We start from the raw sequence: 19537 nt of genomic DNA, 5'->3' as shown, positions 1-19537 counted from the left end.
TAGCATCCAGTGTGTGTGTGGGGGGGCTTTTAGTAAATGTCCAATGAAAATGTTTTTTTTAAGATCAAAATATCCAAGAAAAGGTAGTAGGGACTCCTATGTTCTCTAGTATGAACTGAAAAAACAACTACCGTGTTTGAATAAAAACTTTAGTTTAATATAACTAAAATCTACATTCGATGTTTCGACCTTTATGTCAAGATCATCTTCTGGAGCATACAAACATACACAGGAAACAAGCTATACTACAATCAAACTGGTTCGTTAAAGACACTGACCAACTACTACCACAATTGTTGGCCTGACCTCTGGTGAAAACACACACACACACACACACACACACATATATATATATATATATATATATATATAAATAAAATAAAATAAAATTTAAAAAAAAAAATATATATATATATATATATATATTTTGAAACAACAGCAAAATATGGCAGCCAATCACAGGAATCCATCCAATCAGAGGACTTCCTCCCCGATAAAGAACAACAATGAACAACAAACAAGGGAGACAAGGAGTGACCAACCACTGACAAGCAAGAACCATGTGATTAACCTATCAAGCCACACCCTGAACAACGGCAAACTTATGCTACTGAATAAAGGACTGAACTATGCAATAGCACCAAAAAAGGCAAACAAATTGGATTTTATCTACCACATTGAAAGAGGCATCAGATCCCTACCGAACAATATAGCAGATAAAATACGACTAGAAACCAGTAATGTCCTAAATACTAAGAAAACCATACAGAACAACCTGACTAAAACAGAATTAGCAGCAATTAAATCATTAAAAGCCAAACAAAACATAATAATAACGAAAGCAGATAAAGGCAGTGCCACTGTTGTCCTTGACAGGTCAACATACATACTTCAAATGAACCAACTAGTAGCTGATAACAACACATATAAAATGGTAAATTATAACCCAACAAAAAGGATAAAGGATAAAACAGAAAAACTACCCAAGTCTGTCACTTCTTGGCCACCAGACACGGTTAAAAAACTCAAACCCCACTACGCCCCCCCCCCCCAGATTATATGGGGTTCCGAAAATACACAAACAAAATGTGCCCCTTCGACCAATCGTGGAAGGAATAGACAGCCCCAATTACCACCTAGCCAAAAAATTAGCGGCAACACTCAAGGAGTTGGTAGGTCATTCCCCCTCCTACATAAAAAACACACAACACTTTATAAACAAAATCAAAAACATAACACTCGACAAAGACGACTTATTAGTCAGTTTTGACGTTTCTGCCCTTTTCACTAATGTCCCCATCAATGACACAATTCTCCTACTACAGAACAAATTTCCCCCCGACATTACGGCCCTCTTTGCCCACGTACTAAAGTCCGGTTACTTCGTGTGGCAAAACAAATTCTACCTACAAAAAGAAGGTACAGCCATGGGCTCACCACTATCTCCCCCCCCCCCCGTCGCTAACTTCTACATGGAAACCTTTGAGCAAAGGGCTCTTGATTCCACCATGCTACGACCGACAGTCTGGCTCAGATACATTGACGTGTTCGCGATCTGGCCGCACGGGCGACAAACACTAAACACATTCCTCAGCCACCTGAACAAACAACACAAACACATACAATTTACCATCGAAATCGAAAACCAAAATTCGCTCCCTTTCCTAGACACACTAGTTACACGTCTTCCTTCAGGCAGTCTATCCTTCACGGTCTACCGAAAACCGACACACACTGGCCAATACATACATGCGAATTCATACCACCACCCATCACAAAAGTATGGAGTCATTAACACCCTTAAAAACAGAGCCACAACTATTTGCTTTAACCAGCAAGCCCTGAAACAAGAACTAAAAATCATTAGTGACACATTCATAAATAATGGCTATAACAAAAATACTGTTAATAAAATACTTTATAAAACTACAACAAAAACGAATCTAGATTACAGTAAAACCATAGCCATCCTACATTAAAGGGTTATCAGAAAAAATCAACAGAATCCTACAACATTATAACCTCAATGCCACCTTTAAACCACCCCACTAAACTTAAAACCATATTCAGCTCCTCTCCTCCCATTAGCACATCCTGGAGTCTATTGCATCCGCTGCACCTGTAACTTACCATACATTGGTGAAACAGGACGGACAATCCCTATAAGCAAGAAAGAACACATTAGACACATTAAATATAACCATTATGGTGAAGCAGGCCTCTCAGACCACGCACTCAACACCTTACACCAAATCAACTGGAAAAGCACCTGCTCCTTACACCGCACAAAAACCTGGTACGAAAGAAAATTTAAGGAATCCTGCGAAATCCTGATAAACCACCCAAATATCAATAACAAAGATGGCATGAAAATTCCAAGGATCTGGATGACACACATTCAGCCTAACTAATATGAAAGATCCAGCATAAGTCAGGACTCTAGCCAATCCGTAACTAGTATTAGAAACCATTCCATACCAACTGGCTGGAATGACGTTAATATATATATATATATTAGACAACACTAATAATAGACTCTGGTGTTTATGTATAATTTTTTATTTTTATTTTATTTTATTTATTTATTTTATTTTATTTATTTATTTTTTTTTTCACCAGAGGTCAGGCCAACAATTGTGGTAGCGGTTGGTCAGTGTCTTTAACGAACCAGTTTGATCGTAGTATAGCTTGTTTCCTGTGTATATTTGTATGCTCCAGAAGATGACCTTGACATAAAGGTCGAAACGTCGAATGTAGATTTTAGTTATATTAAACTAAAGTTTTTATTCAAACACGGTAGTTGTCTCCATAATTTTCAAAAATGCATTCAGATCACCGTGTAAGCCTAAAAGAAAGGAAATAGTATGAACTGAATTTTTGGATGAAAAGATTGAGAGAATTTAGAAAGTTATTAAAATGTGAAATGTTTCCATATAATAAAAATATCATAAACATATTCACACCAAATGTTTGAGATTGCCACAGAAAAACTTTTTCTCAAAGTTCTCCACAAATAAATCTGGAGAAGGGAGAGATAAGGGGGTGGGGCTTCCCACAGCCAGGACAAAAAAGTTGTTTATAAAAACAATTTGTTCATTAAAAAAATAAAATAAAAATACTTGACTTACAGCAGTGCTTGAGGTCTTGTGATATCTGGTGAGAAGAAGTCTTCCATAAGCCTCAAATTTGCATATAACTTTTGTTTTAGATATTTTGAAAGGATCCTAATAGTACAATCATTGTGGTACTCAGATTGGCTTTGCAATACAGTGTGTTGTTATTTGAGTTTCACATTCTCTTGTATTTTAAATCCAACTATTTATCTTCACATCAAAATTGAATATGAAATATTTGTAGATCTTTTAAATATTGGTAAACAAAATAAATTTAGTTACATCCATTGTGGTATCTTAAAAAAGTTTTATTTCACAAGTAATTTTTATATTAAGCCACATTTGACTAAAATTTTGAAGCCAAAATTAAGCCTCCCAACTGGCCATGACGTCTATAGATGTCAAGCTAAATATGGATACGATTTTGTAACCCCATTGGATAACATGGATAAGATGTGCAATTTGGTCTCACTATTTCATCCACCTTGCTGGTAGGGAGGTTAATAATAATAATAAAAAAAAAGATTTTAAAAACATACGATATTCTCCAATATGCAAAGATGAGTAAATAATTTATTTTCACCTGAGAATAAACAACTACTGGAATCTGGTATTCCAAGACAAATTTAAATTTTGGAAAATTTAAATTTGTCTTGGATTTAATGATTATTATTATTATTTAAATTTTTATCTGTAAGAATATTTGAAGTGCACAAATCTAAGTCCCCTTTAACTTGATACTCTCTTGGATTTAGATTATAATGCTAATAATATACAATCATTGTTAGATTTTCTATTAAACAGTCTATCAAGATTCTGCCAAGATTTCTTAATGTGTATTCCCCTTTTACCTTTAGGAAAAAATATGACACCAAATTAGTTGAAAATGGTTATCTAGCTATGAATGATAATAACAAAGTATCTCGTAACACTTTTTTTTACTTAGATAATAATTAATTATGTGTCAGACTAATTTCATGCATCAATTTTTTCCCTTTTTGTCTTTCTTTTTTTTGCAGAGGAAAATTACATTACTACAACAACAAGAAAAAAGAGGTTGTAAATTTCACAATACTTGAAGAAAATATTTTATAGTGTTATACAAATTAAGTGGATATTGAATCCAACATTATTTCAAAGCCGAATATATAGAAACTACAAGAGTTTCGTGCCAAATATAGAAACTATAGAAATTTCAGAGGATCCAAGCGCAAACAATCTTTCAGGACAGGGGCAACTTGTGGCAAAGGTGGAGTAAGTTCTAATCACTTTCCTTAGTATTCTCCATGATGCAAAACACATCTCCTTGCAGACATGTATGATGCATGTCTGCAATGTTATGCATTATGGGAAGGGGTCACTACTCATTTTATAATGTTATTATGCATCGTGAAAAGTTATTCTAAAATCATTAAATGAAAGCAAACAAGGGCAGGAATTGATATGTTTCTACTTACATTTGTGTAAATCAAATCTGGATTCCAAATTGTTAAAAAAAATAACATATGATCTGAAGCAGGGAATATGAATATAAAATAAGGATAGAAATTGCGTATGTCTGTCACTGTGTTCGTGTCTATTTACACACACATTAAATATTGCCTCAGCTAAAATGATTAGTCGACAGTATTGCACTCAGTTTCAATTGAGTTAATGACAGAGTACCAGAAAATAGTGCTTGCATTCATACTGAATACAAATTCCTATTTGAAAGCATCCCTCATAGGAGCTGAACTAATATGTTTATTTTCCTTCTCCCGGCCTTTTTCATCTTCTAGGCATGTGAAAAGTAAAGTTTATCCACATGATCTGGATGCATATGAAAATTGTCCTCAGAAGTATTTTGTTTTCAAAATAAATCCCATATTTTATAAAGCTGTACACTATTGTAAAAACTATCTCTCTTTGTTCAGTGAAGGTAAATTAGGTTTATACTCTAGCTGTTTGTCATTATCTTCAGAACTGAAACAATAGTCAAGAAAATCTTCCATTGTCTGATACAGATGTAGCTTTACATGAGATAGACCATGGTTTTCATCTGTATATACCTATGTAAAGGAAAACATTATTTAGCAGTTTTAAAAGAAGTATAAACAATAACACATCACATTATAATCAAAAATGTGATATGTTATTGTTACTGATGCACAAAATCAGAAAGTATAATAATGTTTATTTAATTTATTACTATTTGGATACTGAAATTTACATGAATGAATGAACAGAAATGTAAGATAATGACATAATTAACAATATTAAACGAATAACTTGCCAAATATAAATTCACCTAGGCGGTGCCTTTTGGCATACACACAGCTCATCATACAGTGCCTTAAAAATTCAAATTCTCTGCAGATACCATGCTCTCAGACAATGCATTCTATTCAGTCACAACACTCCATGCAAAAAATCTGCTTCTCACTTCCTTGGTCACTTTCCATATACAGCTTCCGGGGCTGACCTCTTCTTCTTCCCCCAATCTCTAACCAATTTATGAAAAACCTCTTCAACATTAATCCTATAACAATCCCTTACCAACTTGTACATCTCTATTATATCACCCATCTTCCTCCTATCCACTAGATTCTGCAAATTGTATTGTCTCAACCTTTCTTCATATTCAACATTCCTGAGATCAGAAACTATTTTGGTCAATCCCTCTGGAGTGTCTCCAGCATCTCTTTATCCTTTTGAAAACCAGATGGTGAAATCTTTGCACAGTAGTCCATATGTGGCCTAATCAGAGCCTTATACAATGCAACCAGAATCTCCTTACTTCTACAGGTCAGTGTCCTCTGCATCATTGCCAGAATTCATTGTACTGTCCTCAAAATGTTAGCAATATGTCCTTTAAATTTTAGATTCTTATCCACCCCAAGATCTCTTATTTCCTCCACCTCCAACAATATATCCCACTGGCAGTCCCACTCCCATGTCCATTCACTCAGTCTATTCGTCTTCTTATGCTCTACTCCTCATAGTTCAACATCTGCTCTACTCCTCATAGTTCATCCTAACTTTGCATCATCTGCAAACCACTGTATGACCCCATTCAAATCTTTCCCGATATCAATAACATATAGGTTAAACAGCAATGGCCCTAAAACAGACTAGTTGATATCTATCAGTTCAACATCTGCTCTACTCCTCATAGTTCATCCTAACTTTGCATCATCTGCAAACCACTGTATAACCCCATTCAAATCTTTCCCGATATCAATAACATATAGGTTAAACAGCAATGGCCCTAAAACAGACCCCTGAAGCACACCACTATTGACTTTCCTCTTCTGGGTGTATTGCTCCTCCAAACACAACTAGTTGATATCTATCAGACAGCCAATCTCCAATCCAATGCACCAGTCTAATATCCAACTCCCAGTCGTCCTAATAAGTTGATATGTAAGACTCATATCAACTTATCATGTGTTAATCTATCAAAAGCCTTTGCAACGTCAAAGTATACTACTGTATCCATCTCCCACATCCAATACTGCTGTCACATTATTGCAATAAATAAGTAGATTACTAAAGCATGACCTTCCTTTAGCAAACCTGTGCTGTCCATCAAAGATAATACCATTGTTGACAACCCAATTCTGGATCCTGATTCTCGCCAGCCTTTCCAACACTTTAACCACACCACTTGAAACACAGATTGGCCTTTAATTTGATGTTTGAATTCTATCACCTCCTTTATTAAGCTGTATAATCTTGCCTTCATCCTTCCACTCCTTTGGAACTTGACCCAATGTAAGACTCATATCAAACAAATATATATGAAGGCAGATGTCAACTCCCTGACACATTCCTTCAAAACATTCAATGATATATCATCAAGTCCAACAGCCTTATTAATTACAAATTTGCTTAATTCCCCTACTTCTTCCTCACTCATAGTCAGCCTCTCTTCCTCATTACCTATTACTCTCAAACTCTCCATGATGTCACACTCACAAGGATGAAAGATCTTTATGAACTATTCATTAAATATATCAACTGTATCCTCCCACAGCAGTTGTCCTTATACCATTTTCTCCAATCAGTGCCATCATACTACAACCAAGTCACCCTCTTTGCCTGTCTCATGGAATTGATTATAGCCACTCCACTTATGTTACCTCCATAATGCTTTTTTTCTCTGTATTGCAATCTTAATCTAATTCATCCATTTCACACCTACCTTATTTAACCTTCTGACCTTTGAAATGCATTTAGACATGGCTTCTACTAGATAGTTCTTGAATATCACCCAACCAGCATTGATCTCCTTTCCACCCAACTCCTCATTTCATGCTACAGCTGCAAGCTATCTCCTGAGGTTCTCATAATCACTAGTCTTGTAGTTTAAAGTACCCTTTCCTCATGGTAGTCCTTACATGGTTTGTGACCACCCAGATAATCACTTCAGGGTCGCGCTCACCAACTGGAGGGAGATTTGACATCTCATTTATAATAACATCTTTTGATGAGATGATCAAATCCAAGACCCGAATCCTTGTGTGACCTCTGTTACATGCTGTCTGAGGTAGTTGTCCCTCAAAAGTTAGTGTATCAAAAACTCAAAAAACTCATTTTCTTTACTTCCATTTGCTATCTCATCATCTCATTCTATATTGTCATAATTAAAATTGCTCATAATGATTTTGGCTAATGAAGCAAATTTTGGCTAATTTGCTTATATATTTCCTGGTCACTACTCTACATTACCAGGTCAATTCAACATCCAACAAAATATTTCATTTTATTCATCTCTATCTCACACCATACTTCCTCAAAACAACTATCACTATTTCCTCCTCGCATCTCTACCTTGTATGGACATAACTCTTTTTCTGTCAACCAACTTATACATCTTGATCATGTCCCCTCTCTCTCTCTTCCTATCCACTAGGCTCTGTAATTTGCATTCTCTCAATCTGTCCTCATATTCCACATTCCAGAGACCAGAAACCAACTTAGTCAATCATCTCTGGACCCTCTCCAACATCTCATTATCCTTTTGAAAATCCGGAGATCAAAACTGTACACAGTAATCTATATGCAGCCTGATCAAAAGTCTTGTACAACAGAATCAAACGTCCTTACTTCTACATGTCAGTCTTCTCTACATTATTCCCACAATCTGCTGTGTTGTCCTCGCAATTTTAGCAAAATGTCCACAAAATTTCAAGTTTCTATCCACCACAATCCCCAAATCCTTCATCTCCTCCACCTCCTTCAAAATATCCCCACTAATCTTATACTCTACATCCCATCTTTGCTTCCCAAATTTTAAAACCTTACGCTTTGCAACATATCCCCATAAACTGATATCCCCCCCCCCACACACACACTGGCCTATTCAGGCATTCTATTTAGGTCCTCTTACAAAGCTACAACATCTGCTCTGCTCTATTTCTCATAACTCTCCCCAACTTTGCATCATCTGCAAACAACTGTATATCACCATTTAAGCCTTTTCCAATGTCATTTACTTACAAATTACATACAAATGCCAGCCTGGTTGGCTGCATGGTTAGTGTATCTGCTCTCCAGCCGAAAGGTTGTGGGTTCGAATCCCACTGTGGGCATGGATGTTTGTGATTGTCTGTGAAAATACTAGTGGTGGTGGCAGGAAGTAGATGGCGTTGGTGTAGATGATGCGGTTCGCTGTAGCTGGTAGATTGAGTGGTGGAGATGGAGAGTTGTAGAATAGGTGTCCTCCCTCGATTAGTCTTTGAACTCCTTGGAGGTGTCACATAATAATAATAATAATAAAACAGTTCCCCTGCAGCACCTTACTAGTGAAGAAAGTTTATTTTTCACTTGGTCAGACTATAATAAATTTAGTTTAATCCTTTATCCAAGTATGTGCAAACAAAGTTTGCGCCTGAAAGTATCTTCAGGACTGGGGTAAAGTGGTACAACACCGGGCGACTCCTTGCAAAGGTGGAGCAAGCTACCGAAACTCCTATCTCAGTATCTCCCATAATGCAAAACACATCTCCTTGCAGATATGTATAATGTTATGCATTAAGGGAAAGGCCACTACCCAAACTAGTTTCAACCTTTATTGAGGTCTCTTCAGTGGGAGCCAGGCCCAAGTGGAGATACCAAGGCAGAAGCATTAGCAAGGTCATCTCCTCCTATAGGAGCTGCCAAACTTTGTTTGCACATACTTGGATAAAGGATTAAACTAAATTTATTATAGTCTGACCAAGTGAAAAATAAACTTTCAACATCTTTCTCTAAATCCAGAGTAATTTAATAAAAAGGTGGCACACTGTTTGGCAGCTCCTATAGGAGGAGATGACCTTGCTAATGCTTCTGCTAACTTGGTATCTCCGCTTGGGCCTGGCTCCCACTGAAGACACCTCAATAAAGGTCTAAACTAGTTTGGATAGTGGCCCTTCCCTTAATGCATAGCATTATACATATCCGAAAGGAGATGTGTTTTGCATTATGGGAGATACTGAGATAGGAGTGTTGGTAGCTTACTCCACCTTTGCAAGGAGTCGCCCGGTGTTGTACCACTTTACCCCAGTCCTGAAGATACTTTCAGGAGCAATCTTTGTTTGCACATACTTGGATAAAGGATTAAACTAAATTTATTATTACCTTACTAGTGACTTTCCCCTTCTGGGATATCACTCCTACACAACCTGTTGATACTTATGAGAAGCCAATCTACTATTCAACTCCATCTATTCCAATTTAACTATTAGTTTGTCATGTGGTAATCTATCAAATGCCTTTTCAAAATCTAAATATACTACTGTATATGTATTCCCTTGTCCAATGTATTCGTCACCTTGTTAGAGTCACTAAGCAGACTGCTAAAACATGATCTTCCTTTAGCAAACTCAGAATGTCCATTATAGAGAATTCTACTGTTGTCTACCCAGTTCTGAATCTTTGTCCTCACTAGCTTCTCCTTGACTACAACTCTAGACAAGCAGATTGGCCTATAATTCGAAACTTTAGTCTTATCACCCTTTTATGAAGTGGAACAATTTTGCCATATTTCCATTCCTTTGGGACCTGGGCTAATCTAAGACTCATGTTGAAAATGTATGTTAAAGGGGATTGCTAACTTCATGGAATATTCCCTTGAGGCATGTGGTGATATACCATCATGTCCCATGGCATGGCCTCATTGTCAAGTTTACTCAATTCCTCATATCTCCTTTTTACTCATGATCAGTGGCTCTTCTCCCACTCCCACTACTCTCAAGTTTTGCATTATGGTACAATCACAAGGATGGAATACTTTAATGAACTGCTCATTTAACACCTGTACTATATCCTTCTCAGTGTTTACCATTATCCTATTATCACTGTCCAACATCATCCTCCCATAATCATTCTTCCTTCTACTGGCCACATACTGAAAAAACTCCCTAGGATTTCTTTTATCCTCATTTGCTAACTGATCAATACTATACTTTTGCCAAGTGAGTCACCTTCCTTGCTCACTTTTTATACTTCTCATGTAACTGATTATCTTCACTCATGTTGTGCCACCTCAACAATGCCTTTTTCTTCTGGATTGCTTCACTGATTCAGTCATCCATTTTACACCTACCTTATTTAATTTCCTGACCTTTGGAATACACTCAGTCATTGCCTCTGCCAGATAATTCCTGAGTAGAGACCAAGTAGCACTGATTTCCTTCCTGTGCAATTTCTCACTGCAAGCTTCCTCCTGAATTTGCCATACTCACCCACTAATAGTTTCACATATAACTTTTTCTCACAAAAGTCCTGATATAACTGGCCACCACCACCCAAGTAATCACTTCATGGTCACTTTCACCAACTGGAGGATGATGTGACAGTTCATTTACAACATTTTCTGGATACTTTGGGATTCTAGATTCTTTAGGATCAAATGCCTTAGCAAAGTCCAACAATATCTAACTGCATCCATTCCCTGTATCCAACTCAGTTGTAATTTTGTTATAAACTATGAGCAAACTGCTAAAATATGACTTTCCTTTAGTAAACCCTAGCTGTTCCTTGCAGAGTATAGCTTACCTTAAAGCCCATTTCTATATGTAAATTCTTACCATCTTCTCTAAAGTTTTCATGACCACTCCAGAGATATTGATAGGTCAGTAGTTAGACACATTAGTTTTTATACCACTCTTGTGCAATGGAACTATTATCCATAGTCAATTTGACTCAACATTCCTTTAGCATTTCTTGTAGAAAGGCTTATACTGAGTTAAACATGATAATTAATACTTAAGGAATTGACAGCGTACACTAGAAATATAAATGAAATCAACTTTAATATATACTTTCCGATATTTCGGCAACGTCACATTGCCATCTTCATGGGAACTTAAGATAAAGACACGTGCATGCAAGTACTACATAACAGCAAATGAGAAACGAAGCGAGGAAGCTACTGTTTTCCTAAAGTCCTGATGTGCCCCTGGCAGACTATATTAGGTGTTCTTGACCTTTGGGTTGAAGTTCTTCTGATGTATGTTTCCCAAATTTGGGGCAGTCTCATGCAATCAAATTTGTCGAGGTTTGGCATGTTCCTAAGGGCTGAGGTTGATTCCATGAATAGTCTTTTATATCTGAACTTGCTGCAGTGTATTACTGTGGCTTTCTTCCACCTTATTCTGTGGCGAGTATCCAGAGCATGGCCTGCAAGCCCAGAGTAGCTGTACTGGTGAAATCGGATGTAGTCCTTGTGTTCTGAGATACAGATATTTGCTGTCCTGCCTGTTTGGCCAAAGCAGGACAATTTTCAGCTGCAAGGGACCTGGTATACACCAGGTAGGGCTAGAGGAAGTGGTTGCTCTTTAGTGGAGCAGATAAGGGATGCCAATTTTCTATATGGTCTGTAACAAGTGGTCACGTCATGTTTTTTTAGGATTTTGTTGATTTTTTCCGAGGTGCCTCGGATAGGGAATGGCGATGGATTTAGAGTAATCTTTTTTGTGAAGGGGTGGAAGGAAGGGGGGTTGTGGATATCTGGTTTTAGTATTTTTTGGATTTTTTTGGGGGGGGGGGGTAGGCTGAGGAAAGTGTTAAGGATGTGATTTAGTTCAGTGGTTAGGGCTTGGTCATTTGAACAGATTAATTTAGCCCCTGTTGAATAGTGTCTTAATAATTCCATATTGTTGTGAGTGGGAGTGGTGGGATTGTTGGTGAATGTATCTGCCTGAATCTCAGAATGCAAGAACTACATCTGATTTCACTAGTACACCAATCTGGGCTTGCAGACCATGCTCTGGATACTCGCCACAGTAATACACTGCAGCAAGTTCAAATATGAAAGACTATTCATGGAATCAGCCTCAGCCCTTAGGAACATGCCAAATCTCAACAAATTTGGATGCATAAGACTGCCCCAAATTTGGGAAACATACATCAGAAGAACTTCAGCCCAAAGGCCAAGGACACCTAATATAGCCTGCCAAGGGGCACAATCAGGACTTTAAGAAAACGGTAGCTTCCTCGCTTTGTTTCTCATTTGCTGTTATGTAGTACTTGCATGCACGTGTCTTTATCTTAAGTTTCCATGAAGATGGCAACGTGACATTGCCAAAATATCGGAAAGTATATATTAAAGTTGATTTAATTTATATTTCTAGTATATGCTATCAATTCCTTAAGTATTAAGTATCATTCCTTTAGCATACAAGCAATATACCATATGTTTCTTATCACAGAATTCTTATCTAGGTTATGCTACTGCTCTAGAACCCTTTTCTCATGCATCTTTATATTTTCATTCAATGTAGTAGTAGTACCGTGCATCATCTTACATCTAATTGACAGATCTTAGCAATGTGAGCACTTATCATTTGAGCCATCTCATCAGCTTCTGACTAGGGTACCATCTGCATTCAGTGAAGTTATTCTTTCACATTCATTCTTTCTTTTACTTGCAACAGAACAATGAACTTCTTTTGGATTGCCTTTAGGCTGCATAGTCATCCAATTAAGCTTTCTGCATAATACTCATAAGTTTTCTGGCCTGTGCTTTATATATAGTTCATAACTCCTCTCACTCTTATTCTCATGATATTCCTGCCACATAATCCTCTTCTTATGGAGTTGCACGTCTATTATACTCCTACCCTATTTGTTATTTGAACTCTAGGAGCACATTCACATATATCATAATTTAAGCACTTTTTCAAAGCTCCCTATGCATTGCTGATATTTTTCTCATTAAATGACTGATATCATGTGACCAAAGATAATATTCTCCTGAGGTGACATGCTCAGCTGCAAAGCTGGAAATAATTTCCAGCTTTGCAGCTGAGCATGTCACCAGTCCTAATTGGAACATGCATATAGTTAGCTACTTCCCAGGACAGTACAGCATGATCATTGTCACCAACTAGTAGTAAAAGAGTAAGATTCTTCATGAAGACCCCTTCTGATTCTGCAATCAAATCTAAGACTCTTTGATCTCAAGTTCTTTCTTTCATATGCTGTTTGAGGAAGCTGTATTGCAACAGCTAAATAAATTCGCCTTCATTCTTATCATGAAATTTCTTTTCTATACAATTAATGTTTGGATAATTTAAGTCACCTATAATGATTAGTCATTTAGCACCCATCAGGATAATTTGGTAATGCATTTCATTGTCTCCAGCAGCTGAACTGCCAGATCTGTAGCAACATCCTAATGTTAGCCCCCATTTTACACAAGATATCATTAATAATACCCCCCCCCTGCATATTTGTTCTGCTCTTCCTTAAAATACCATACCCTTCACACTCAATCCTAGTTACATCTGACTCTGATAGCCAGGTGCCACTAATGCCAACAATCTTAGGCCATATTGTGTTCATTAAAGCAATGAACTTAACCTCTTTGTTCCTGATGCTCCTGACATCTATGTAGACATAACAAATTACCATGCTTTGTGGAAGGTGGAGGAGAGAACATGGGGACACCCATGGAAGTTAAGTTTGTGTATGGTTAAGAAAGTGGTAAGAACTAGATTTTTCTCTCACAGAGCAGTGTGTGAGTGAGCGAAACAGAGTTTGCCTGTTGAAGTGGTGGGTGCATCCAGTGTGAATATGTTTAAGAGAGAGTATGACAGCTGGTATGGGTGATGTATGGCCTCCCATAATGAGTCCTCGACTTCCTAGAAGTCTCAGATAATAATAAGAATATCAGGATAGAAGAAATAGAAATTCAATGAAAACATTTTGAAAAGGGAAGTTAGGATGGATATTATAATGAAAGTTTTCTACAGATAATGTTAAAAAGGAAAAAAAATCAGATATTTCTCCTGGAAAGAGAACAGATATGAAGGTTATAATAAAACAGTATGCGTTTTATGCAAAATCTAAACAAGCATAATGGAAATGTGAACTTTTGTTTTGTTACCTGTGTACGAAATGTAACACCACTTCTTGTCAGGGCTTTTATTAGCATCATAGACTGCTGTAAGTGAACATTATCTGAAAAGAAGGAAAGACATTTTGTAAACCTAATGCTGTAAATATTTGTGTATGCATACAAGTTGAAATAACTTAAATGTTGTGCACAATAAAGATGACAGACATAAGGCAGTTTATTAATTATTACTATTTTTTAGATTAATAACAAAGTAATTTATTTTTTCGACTGGAGTACATATTCTAATTAAAACAAATTTTAATTGGTAATTAGTAAAAAAAATTTCAGTTAGTAAATTAACTTGGAGCTTTATTTAAAAGTTTGTGGGTAGCAAGAAAGTTGCCATAAAGTTAACACAGGAAAAAAAAAAATCTTGATAAATGTCATTTAGGTTGTCAATTATTATGAAAAAAGCAATTGGCATGTTTTTATTTTCTCAAAACTCTCGTATCTGTGGTCTCCTGTTGCATATTTATCTGTTGGCATCTGTGGCACCCATGCATTATTATTTTTATACTAAATATTTAAATCATAACAAAACAATAACAAGCAACCTAACTAAACACAAATTAACAGCGATAAAATCGCTAAAGTCATATCCGAACATCGTAATAACCAGAGCAGATAAAGGAAGTGCCACTGTTATCTTAAACCGAACCACTTATGTGGAAAAAATGAATCTGCTGGTCTCGGACAATAACACATACCAATTAGTTAACTATTTCTTTTAAGGTTACACAGTGATCACCATTCATATTTATGAATTTAGGGACACAAAACACACATGTTGAAAAGATCATTTTACTGATTAATAATAAAATAATAACTTGACATTTCAACCCCTGTATTGAGGTCATCATCAGAAGGATACATGTGTATAAGAACCAAGCTACATGCTGTTGCACTCTATACAGGTAAATTACATCTACATTGTTAACTTATCTTTTTTCTTAGCCTGCCCTCTAGTGATAAAAAAAAATTACCAATAAAAACTACAATAAACTCTGCTAAAGTCCTCATGTACTAGGATTCTTCTGGAATTATACAGTTTATATTGTTATACTACGATTATCTTCTGGATTTGTAAATAACACTTCACCAAGTCTTCTTGTATTGAGATTTTTCTTCGTGGTTGCTATGAAGGTTGCAGATGGGTCCTCCACATTCTTGGAATGGTTAGACCATCATTTTTATTCAGATTCGGATCATGTTTGAGCATTTCACATGCTTCCTCGAATTTCCACTCGAACCAAGTTTTGGTGCCTCGGAGCAATGGCGTAATTTAAACCTTTCTCCAGTAGCGAGAGTTCATCTTGGATGAGGTTGTAATCCGATTGGCTGATAACCAGACAGTGGTCCGATGATGGTTGGTTGCTCCTAACTATGTTTGTGGGTGATTGGCTGCTCCTTTCGTTAAGGCATTGTAATTGTCTTGTGCTTTTCTGTAGTTTTAATGCTTGAAACTTTGTTATTAATTGTTCTTTGTTTTTGAGTAATAGGTGCTTGGCTGAGTCGCCTGTGATCTTGTCTAGAATATTCCAAATTTCCGGATTAATGTAACTGGATAGTTCAAATTTTAGTTGTAACACTTTGGCTTGGGTAGATGCTAAGTTCTTTCGTGCCTCGTGGATCTGTTCTTTTAACAACGCTTTTCTACCCAAGCCAAAGTGTTACAACTAAAATTTGAGCTATTCAGTTATATTAATCCGGAAATTTGGAATATTCTAGACAAGATCACAGGCGACTCAGCCAAGCACCTATTACTCAAAAACAAAGAACAATTAATAACAAAGTTTCAAGCATTAAAACTACAGGAAAGCACAAAACAATTATGATGCCATAACAAAAGGAGCAGCCAATCACCCACAAATGCAGTTAGGAGCAACCAACCAACCACCGTCAGACCATTGTCTAGTTATCAACCAATCAGATTACAACCTCACCCAAGGTGAACTCTCGCTACTGGAGAAAGGTTTAAATTACGCCATTGCTCCGAGGTCAGTAAATAAACTAGATATAATATATCATATCGAGAGGTTTAAGATCCCTCCCCACCAGTTTAGCTGACAAAATACGGATGGAAACTGCCTGTTTACTAAATTCAACCAAACAATTAAGCAGCAACTTAAACAAACTTTGAGGTTGCCATGAGGGTTGCAGATGGGAGGACCCATCTGCAACCTTCATGGCAACCACGAAGAAAAATCTCAATACAAGAAGACTTGGTGAAGTGTTTTTCTTTTTTTTCCCCTGAACATTCAATAGCAACCTGTACTGTACAAATCCAGAAGATAATTGTAGTATAACAATATAAACTGTATAATTCCAGAAGAATCCTAGTACGTGAGGACTTTAGCAGAGTTTATTGTAGTTTTTATTGGGTTTTTTTTTTTTATCACCAGAGGGCAGGCTAAGAAAAAAGATTAGTTAACAACGCAGATGTAATTTACCTGTATAGAGTGCAACAGCATGTAGCTTGGTTCTTATACACATATATCCTTCTGATGATGACCTCAATACATGGGTTGAAACGTCGAAAGACGTTTCGACCCCTGTATTAGTTATTATATTATTATTAATCAGTAAAATAATCTTTTCAACACGTGTGTTTTGTGTCCCTAAATTCGTAAATATGAATTAGTTAACTATAACCAAACTAATAGAATAAAAAAGAAAACAGAGAATCTACTTAAGTCAATTACCACACATGGCCCAAAGATACGGTCAAAAACTATTTCCACTCTACGCTCGTCCCCTGAGAATTTACGGGCTACCGAAAATTCAGAAAGAAAACATAAAGAAAACTCTTTCATTTTTCCTTCAATAATATTTGTATATTTTTGTCTACAGTTCACATCTGAGAGCTGCTCAACTTTTATTCGCTTTAAAACTTTCTTACATATTATTCTTTTCAATATGAAATTCAATTTTATCCTGCTCAAGACTAAATAGTGATCACTTCCAATTTCAAATCCTCTGTACACCCTGGTGTCCTGCACCAGGGAGAAAACATCACTATCGACAATAACATAGTCAATGAGACTTTTCTTATTCCTTGCTTCTTCTCCCCATGTGAATTTGTGTGCATTTTTATGTTGGAACATGGTGTTAGTAATAACCAGTCCATGTCCTGAGCAGAAATCCAACAGGTATTTGCCATTATTATTAGCTTTGCTCTTTTCTCCAAATTTTCCCAAAATATTTTTGTATGTCTGACAATCATTTCCTACTCTGCTATTTAGATCCCCAACAAGGAGACCAACTTTTTCTTTTTTATTGTGTCAGTTGCTTTCTCTAAAGCCTCAAAAAATTCCTCCACTTCTACCTTAGTAGAACCTTCTGTGGGACCATAGGCACAAATAAGTCTCATTGTCCAGTTCCCCCATTCTCATATTTGTCCACATTACTCTACTTGAGACTGCCTACCATTCAAGCAGATTAGCCTCGTATTTCGTGTTGAATACTATGGCTACTCCTTCTTTTCCTTGACATTTTGTATTTATTGTTCAGAAAGATCTCAACCAGTTTTTGACTTTTTTTGTTTCAGTCACCCCTATTACATTGATCTGGTACTTATCTCATTCCTCAGCTAGCTCCATTTCTTTGCCATTCAGGCTTCTTATGTTGATAGTACCAATCTTTAACTCTGGTGATGTTGAGTTGGGGTGTTTTCAGATTTGTTCCAATGGCAATGGTCAGGTCATATTGCAAGATAACACTCAAAAATGGACAAAGTTGATACCAGAATGATATCTCAGAGATGGAAAGAGAGTTACAGGAAGTCAGTTGCACAGAAAGGCTTAATATAAGAATGAATGGAGGACTTTGGGGTGGGGGGAGGGAGGCCTGTATAAATGCTAGTGTGGGGCTCCCATGATGAGTCCCCAGACTCCATGGAGATACTGTATTATAATCATCATCATCATGCATATCTAGGATTTAGGCTAGCATGGCCTGTTCCGGCCTTAGAAGTCATCGTTTAAGAGGACGTCCTGGTTTTCTTTTTCCTAATGGCTTGTACTTTAAGGCTTGTTTTGGTAATCTTTCTGTTTTCATTCTTTGAATGTGTTTCATCCATTTATGTTTATATTTTTTAATTTTTTCTATTAGTGGTTCTTGGTTTAATTCTTTCGTAATTTCTTCGTTTCTTTTGTGATCAAATAGGGTACACTTTGCAGTTTTTCTCATAAACTTCATTTCTGCTGTTGTTAATCTTTGTTTGTCTTTTTGTTTTATTGTCCAGATTTCACTTCCATACATTAAGACTGGTAGGGCTAATGTCTTGTATACTTTTAGTCTGGTTTGTTTTTGAACTAGGTTTGGTTTAAATATAGAGTTAATTACACCTGTTATTTTTAAATATTTTGCAATTTTTACATTTATATCTTTTTCATATGTGATCATACATCCTAGGTAATTAAATGAATTCACCTGTTCTAAGATCTTGTTATCTATTACTATTTTTGTTCTTGCTGGATCTTGTCCTTTAAATTTAGGCCATAGTTTTTGATTTTTCTGTTGATATTATCACACCATAATCTTTGGATATCTCATTTAGATCTAAAATAGCATTCTGTAGTTTATCTTCAAAATTTGTAATTATTATTTGGTCATCGGCAAAGGGGAGAGCGTTTAATTCCTTATTGTAAATTTAATTCCTTGATGTAAATTTTTATTCCATTATATTATTATTTCATTTAAGTAGATATTAAAAAGAGCTGCTGAGAGGGGACATCCCTGTCGGACCCCTTGGTTTATCTCACTCGTATATGATAGCTCGTTATTTTATCTTATTTGTATTTGATTATTTTCATATATACTTATGATAGCTTTTAGGATATTATTTGGTATTTGTCTTTCTTTTAATATGTTAAATAATATGTTTCTTTTAACTTTGTCAAATGCTTTTTCAAAGTCAATAAATGCAATATATGTTTCTAAATTGTATTCTCTTCTTTTCTCTATTATTAATTTTAGGCAAAAGGCTGGGTCTATACATGATCATCCTTTTCTAAATCCATTCTGTACTTCTAAAATAAAGTTTCTGGAATATTTCATT

General features: G+C 36.2%; 1 protein-coding gene across 2 annotated transcripts in view; it reads right to left on the bottom strand.

The window, feature by feature from the left end:
- Window positions 1-3420: 3420 nt before the first annotated feature.
- Window positions 3421-19537, bottom strand: part of LOC150101779 (dipeptidyl peptidase 4-like) — a 576437-nt gene continuing 560320 nt past the window's right edge. For both annotated transcript variants that reach the window (XM_090400235.1, XM_090400236.1), the window contains exons 20-21: window positions 14467-14540; window positions 3421-5161 (exon numbers count right to left, since the gene is read on the bottom strand). In XM_090400235.1, the coding sequence (XP_090256361.1) occupies window positions 5009-5161; window positions 14467-14540 (227 nt within the window). In that variant the 3' untranslated portion in view covers window positions 3421-5008. The remainder of the gene's footprint in view (window positions 5162-14466; window positions 14541-19537) is intronic.

Source organism: Typopeltis vanoorti, chromosome 11 (genome assembly GCF_054136105.1).
Source record: "Typopeltis vanoorti isolate ZY-2024b chromosome 11, IOZ_Tvanoo_1.0, whole genome shotgun sequence".
NCBI classification, from domain to species: domain Eukaryota; kingdom Metazoa; phylum Arthropoda; class Arachnida; order Uropygi; family Thelyphonidae; genus Typopeltis; species Typopeltis vanoorti.
This window is presented reverse-complemented; position numbering and strand designations above follow the sequence as displayed.